Here is a 7018-nt window from a genome sequence, read left to right as displayed (position 1 = left end):
AATTTATGAACTTTTGCACATTGTCATGAATCAGACACACTCAGACCCAAGAGAAGGTGAACGAATGAATTAATTTTACGTAAGGAATGGCTCACGAGCGCTTTTGGAAAGATGACCTAACCTTCGGAGCAACAGATTTGACAAGAGCTTGGAACCGGAGAGAGCTCGATGCCTCGATGCGTTGGACGAGGACACGAGGCTTGGCACCCTACAACAGAGACAACCATGAGATCTAGTGTGTGTGGCGCATGTCAACACGCAAAAGTTCAGCAATTACCAAGCGAGCTGCCTTGTTTTCGTTGTAAGTTTGCCTTGTATTTATACATGGGCCATAAGTAATTGCCAAGATTATACTTGATTACAGAATCACACCATATTAATCTCTACAGATCAGACCATGTTCGATACAAAATCACAACCATATAAGTTTGGCTTAACTACACCGATTCGGTTAGATCATGCTCGCCAAGAATGTAACACAGTAGCCCAGGGTCTGTCTAAGCTTGGCCGGTTGGACCCCTGCACACCTATAGGTTGTTGTGTGCGTTTGACCACCTAAGGATGGCATCATGCTGTCTCGGCACCTACCAAGAGAGAACACTAGTACTCGGTGCACTTCTCTGCCTCTGAAATGCATCAACAAAGTATAAAGTGGAGAGAGCTAGGCTGTGAAACGCATCAGCAAAGGTACAAGGTAAGACCGAAAGAAATGATCTCCACTTCTCCAGGAGAGAGACATGACCATGTGATCTTCAGTAGTGTAATTGCATTCTGAAATAGCAGTAGCACCAGGTAAACTATGTAAGACAGCAACAAGGGAAACTTCACAAGTATACTACCAAAGACCATATGATTTTCAGTAATGTTTACATAGCAGCAAGGGAAACTTCCAAGATGCAATATCTTCACACAAGTGGGTTCTTCCATGCATATTTAGTCTAGGAATTGTGATCGAATGAGTTGTTTCTTGTAGCCAGCAGCTCCGCAGGCTATTGGAAAGGGGGTGGCTGGCCGCCAGGGCCTGGTCGTCCGAAGAGAGGGCCGCAGCAATCTTGGAGTAGGCAGCAGCAGCACAGGAGATGGAAGCTGCAGAAGAAAAACTCGTTCAGAGTTGCAGGTTTATTCATACATAAAACAAAGGGGTTCAGAGGTGCAAAATTAAAGTACTAATAGTATACATGCATCATGGCTTGGAAGTGAAGCTTGAGTTGGTGCTAAAAAAAATTACACTTGATCCCTGAACCAGACTAATCGTCTGCCAGGGTGAATAGTCTGATTTTTTAAAAGGAAAAAAAATGTCATGTAACTGAATGACTTGATGATCTCCATCAGTTAGCTGAGAATTCAACTTACCAGGATCCGAGGAATCCACCGAGCCCAGGCCCCCAAGAACCAGGGCTACCAGGAAACCCAGGCCCACCAGGTGGAACCGGACCCCACCCTCCAGGGCCCCATCCTGCAGGGTCTCCCCAGCCCGGTCCTCCAGGCCCATGTGGACCCATCTTACCCTGAATTGCTCCTACTAAAATAAAATGAAAAAACAAGCTAAGCTGCTGATGAATGGTTAACTAGAGCTTCACAACTCAATCAGAAAGAACAAACCGAGACATGGTGTAGCAGTTTGTGGTGAAGAAGGATTTATAGAGGTAGAGTGAGAACTGGTAGTTGTGCATGTACCTTCTGTTCAATGGCTCACCCACTGCTCTATCTTACTTCCATTTCAACTACTGTTCTCTGCTTACTATTGCAGCATTACAGGGACATATTGAGCACTAGAGCTTGAGTTCTAAACCACTTTGTTTCATAGCAAAAATAGTATGTGGACATCTAAATCTAGCAGACCCATCTAGCTGATTTTTCTAAAGCAACACCGAAATCAAACAACAAACAAATTGCAAATGTAAGGTGCAGGACTAGCGGACAGTTTTGTCCATTTATCTTCTGTTTGTTACAAACAGAAGCTTCTTCTAAAAAGTTGCAAATATCTCCCTTACCTGAAGATATATAACAGAGTTGTATATGTAAATCAGACAAATAGCTACTGGTGAACAACTTCGTTCTTAATCAGGCGCAGAGCAAGTCAGTCAGGCAATTTTCACATGCAACTTAGAGGTGTTCAAAGAGTAGGTCGCAGATAGACTAATCTCGACATGTATACATATAATTAAGCTTGATATACTACTCAGGATTTGACAATCTGACCAACAAGAATATAGCTGAATAATTGAGATAGCTAGCATAGGTTTTCGTCCGTGCAGCAAGGTGACCTTGTCGAAGGCGGGCATACGCCTCTGTGCGTGCCCCACAGCGACCCGCACATGCCCTCCACATCAGCACAGTTCTAGGAGACATCAATTTTTCAGGGGCATTTACAGTTGACTGAAGCAAATGCAACAAAGCACAGCTGGATTTATTAAGAACAATTGTGCTACAAACATCGCATGAAGCCTTTTTATCCAAAATGGTTAACGGCTAAACTGAAATAACAAGAGACGATATTTGCAAACTGCGCAACAGGAAAATGTAATAAGATGTTCATAGATTTTCAGGTTGCGGTACCAGTCTTTTCTACAAGAATACTACCACAACCATGTCTAACTCTTGCTATAGTGGTGAGCTTAGTTTCCACAAGTCCTACGTAACCATCTCCATCATTTATCTGAATTATTAGCTCCTGAGCAAAGGGCCAGAATATGGCATTGGAACCTAACCTAAATTCCCATTATTTATTCAAGAAATCAAGAAGATTTGGAATCATTTGTTAGAGTAAAACATGTCCAAATCCTGCAAGAAATAAAACTGTTCCAACCTATCATGACAGACACATGTAAAATGGCCCCAACGCATTCAGCTCCCAGAAATGCATTATGATACAATATGGAGGCATTGAATTTAACCAGCTAAAACAAAAGGTACAAACAGGAAATACACTAAAAAGAACGGACTATTAGGAAGACCCCTAGATAAATAACAAGTACTGAGAAGACCACTAGATAAATAGAATAAATACTCCAAGAAAAACACTCTTATAAGAGCATTTTTGACAAAGAAGACCACTAGATAATAAATACTCCCTCCGTCCCATAATATAAGAGCGTTTTCGACACTGCACTAGTGTAAAAAACACTCTTATATTATGAGACAGAGGGAATAGAATAAAGCAAGTACTCATCCAAGAAAATAGAGACATGAAGCGGATCAATTGAAAAGTACTTCAAAAGCAGAGCAAAATGGTATCGACCCATCTATCTACGGGTGAAGCATCGACGCCCAGGAGCATTACAAAAATTGTGTTTCTATAGTAACACCTTCTCTAAGTCTAGCTGCAGCATACATCAGTTCCATAGATCATTAGTTTCTTGCTTAGAACATAATTGTAAAAGCAGCAAAGCCCACAGGGAACATGAGGCACGGTGCATATTGAAAGGTTCAATCGTAGAAGCAGAACTCTGTTCTCTGCATGCTTAATGTTGCTTTAAACTACTGTTCTCTGCAGAAGCAAAGCCCACAGGGAACAGAATCGTTCATCTTACTTTCAACTACAGTTCTCTGCAAGCTTACTGTTGCCGCATTACAAGGACATTTTGAGCTGTAGAGATTGAGTTCTAAACAACTTTGTTTCATAACAAAAATAGTATGTAAACATCTGAATCTACCAGACTCATCTAGCTGACTTTTCTGCAGTTACCCCGAAATCCAACAAAGAACAAATGAAGAAAGTAATATATATATATATATATATTGCACCATCAGCGTATCGTTTTGTTCACAAACACAAGCTTCTAAAAGGTTGAGCATATTTTCCTTACCTGAAGATATATATCAAAGTTGTAAACAAGAGGTATAGTAGGAATGCACATGTACTCAGACAAACAGCTACTGGTGAACGATGTTGTTCTCATTCAGGCACAGGACAAGTCTGACACGCAAATTTTCACGTTCAACTTAGAGGTGTTCAAAGAGTAGGTTGTAGACAGACCAAGCTTGACATGCACACATATACTACTGAGGATTTGCACTCAAATTGGGAAGAAAATAACCGAATAATTGAGATAGCTAGCATAGATTTCCGTCCGTGCAGCAAGGTGATCTCTTCAATGGCGGGCAGACGCCTACATGCCCGGGAGCGACCAACACACGCCTTCCACGTCAGCACAGTTCCAGGAGGCATAAATTTTAGGGAGCGTTGACTCAAGCAAAAACTTTCAAGTACTGCTGAAGTTATTAAGAGCAACTGTGCTACAAGCATCACGCAAAGCCTTTACCCGAAGTGGTTAACAGCTGACTTGAAATAATAAGAGATAATAATTGCGAACCGTGCAACAGAAGAACATAATAAGATGTCCATAGATTTTCAGGTTGTTGTACCGCTCTTTTCTAGAAGAATACTACTACAACCATGTCCAATAAGATCTACCTAACCATCTGCATCATTTCTCTGAATTATTAGCTCTTGGACAAAGGGCCAGAATATGAGATTGGAACCTATTCTAAAATAATTCGTTAGGCAAGAAATCAAGAAGATTTTGAATCATTTGTTAGAGCGAAAGTTGTCTAAATCCTACAAGGGATAGAACTGTTCCATCCTATCATGACAGACACGTAAAATGGTCCCAGAACAGACCACCAGCTCCCACAAATGCACATAACTACAATCCATTACATAATTCTACATCAGCCAAGTTTGCTTTAAGAGAGCACCACATCACCTGCGCTCATATCTTAGTTACAACCAGTAGCACAGAGAGTCACAGTTCATAGTGGTAGATGCCTGAAGAAAACAGAATTATAACAGGACACTTCATTGAGAAGTTGACTATTATGATGCAATATGGAAGCATTCAATTTGACCAGCAGTTCTCCAAAGCATTCTAGAGATCAGGTGTCGCTTGCAAGTCAGCAAAGAGGAAAATCTGCCTCTTCCAATTGTCAGGTACAACAAAGGGTACAAACAGGAAAAACACTAAAAACTGACTATTAAGAAGACCACTATATCAAGAGGTAAAATCAATTCTTCAGTTAAGAAATAATGATGTGAGGCATGAAGATTGCTCAACATCCAGTACGGAGAAGACAACTAGATAAACAGAATAAAGCAAGTACCCAGCCAAGAAAATAGAGACATGAGGTGGATCAGTTGGAATTTGTTATAAAGGAGAGCAAACAGCTTGATAAGTTTAGCATTAACACAAGACATAACCTCAGCCCGAAGGGGTATCTAAACAAGCATAGATCCACATAACAGTCACTTCTTATCATAACTTTTTATGCATCAACATAAAAAGAAGAAATGAGCATGCTCATACTTGATCCAGCTCATAGACCCTGCAGCTTATGAGGGTTATGAAAACTAGGCCCTTGAGGCACCACCTCACTCAACAGCCATCAGATGAATGGTGAAGCGTCCGCAGCAAAACCTTCTCGTGTTGTGAAGAAATCATGAGGAACAAGAGTCTGTTTGAGCCCATATTTATAGAAATTGATGTCTTGGAAGCTAGCAACCAGTTTGCCATCAGTGTCAACGTAAAACAGCCAATGGGCAAACCTGACTAGCAAGAGCACATCACCATCACCCGAAGCAACAATCACATACCAATTGCCATCACCATCACGGGCTTCAAGCTTCCTCCTGATCTGTGTGAGCGGCAATTCAACCCAGTACTTTAAGTCCCAAATCTCACTTTCATAGTTTTCTGCAGCACCCATATATCAACAATTTCCTTAGCCCTGTTAGAGCTATAGATGCCAAGCATGCCATCCACCTCAAAGATAGATGAGTAGGTGGAAGCAAGTGGAGCACGCATCTGCCGAAACGACTCAGCTATGGTGTCGAAAACTATTACCAGTTGCTGTTCAGCCTGATCCTCGAGCTGGGCGCTTTCAGTCTCATATTTCAGACAAGGCAGTGGGTACCAATGCAGACTATGACGCGCCCAGACAGGTACATTGAAGAGCGCTGAGATCACTTCTCTCTCCGGACACCCGATGTACCTCGGTGGCTGGTCGTCGGAGCCCAACGGAAGGACATAGCAGCCAATTTCCTCCTTAGGCATGTTCATGTCGCAACATCGCAGTAGCAGCCTGTACTCGCCGGTAGGTGGATGTGGATACATCCCCACGATGTTGAAGTCCCAGACTGGACACCTGAGGGAGGCATGCTCACGCGTGGCCGGGTTGTAGACGGAGAAGCGGCGGGCGCACCTGGAGAGGACGAGGAGGCCGTCGCAGGAGGCCTCGAGAAGGAAGGGCTCGGCAAGCCGGGCGACGGTGTGGAGCTGGGCATCGGCGGCGGCCCGGTGGTCGAAGGCGAGGATGCTATGGGATCTGTCTCTGCAGACGAAAGGGAGGGTTGGCTGGCGGGCGTGGTGGGCGAGGAGGAAGCGGCGGGTGGAGGTGGCGCAGCGCCAGGCGCGGCGGACGGCGCGGGAGCGGAGGAGGGATTTGGGGTCGAGGCGGACGAGGATCTCCCACATGACGATCTCGTCTGGGAGGCCCTCGAGGAGAGGCGCCGCTGCTGCTGCCGCAGCCTCCTCCGCCATGGTCGCCGGCTGGGAGCTGTGCTGGTGGCGGCGGAGAGGGGGCTATGGAATAGGAGGAGTGGGGACGAGCGTATAGAACCCTCCTCTCACACGGGCTGGGCTTAAAACTCAAATTTCATTATGCGTTTGTACTATCAGATTCCAGTCTTCTACTACAATAAATAAATAAATATCCAGGCATGTAAACGCATAATAGATTGTTTGAAAAATGCCCAAAAATTGTAGAGATGGCCATTTGGATAGGAACATGTCTCGATTTTGTGCTGATGGCTACAATAAAAGTTTACAGTGTTTACTGAAATTCATATGACATCGTGAACATAGATAATCAATTCCAAAAAAATTGCAGCACCCTTCCTACTACCTCCCTTCTAAGATATATGACGTTTTCGAATGGAGCTAGTATTACTACAGACTCATAAAATCCTAAGGATTTTGAATCCTATGAAAGTAGTCCATTTTTCTTGATTCTGGTGCAT

At 43.5% G+C, this 7018-nt stretch overlaps 1 protein-coding gene and 1 pseudogene across 1 annotated transcript; both read right to left on the bottom strand.

Moving 5' to 3' along the window:
* Positions 1-746: 746 nt before the first annotated feature.
* LOC119282233 lies at positions 747-1587 on the bottom strand. The gene is made up of 2 exons (XM_037562533.1): positions 1354-1587; positions 747-1086 (listed from the first exon to the last, which is right to left on the bottom strand). The coding sequence occupies exons 1-2, from the start codon at positions 1490-1492 to the stop codon at positions 857-859; spliced, it is 369 nt and encodes a 122-aa protein (XP_037418430.1). The 5' UTR covers positions 1493-1587; the 3' UTR covers positions 747-856.
* Positions 1588-5362: 3775 nt separating this feature from the next.
* Positions 5363-6539, bottom strand: LOC119282232 (annotated as a pseudogene).
* Positions 6540-7018: the final 479 nt, after the last annotated feature.

This window comes from Triticum dicoccoides, chromosome 3B, assembly GCF_002162155.2.
Source record: "Triticum dicoccoides isolate Atlit2015 ecotype Zavitan chromosome 3B, WEW_v2.0, whole genome shotgun sequence".
NCBI classification, from domain to species: domain Eukaryota; kingdom Viridiplantae; phylum Streptophyta; class Magnoliopsida; order Poales; family Poaceae; genus Triticum; species Triticum dicoccoides.
The sequence above is the reverse complement of the archived record's forward strand: the minus strand, read 5'-3'. Positions and strand labels throughout refer to the sequence as shown.

What these genes read in the sequence shown, in the direction of transcription:
- LOC119282233 (XM_037562533.1), bottom strand. Translation starts at nt 1,492, where the DNA reads ATGGGCCTGGAGGACCGGGCTGGGGAGACCCTGCAGGATGGGGCCCTG. An exon ending in GGTGGATTCCTCGGATCCTG is followed by an intron (nt 1,087 to 1,353) that starts GTAAGTTGAATT and finishes TTTCTTCTGCAG; the next exon opens with CTTCCATCTCCTGTGCTGCT.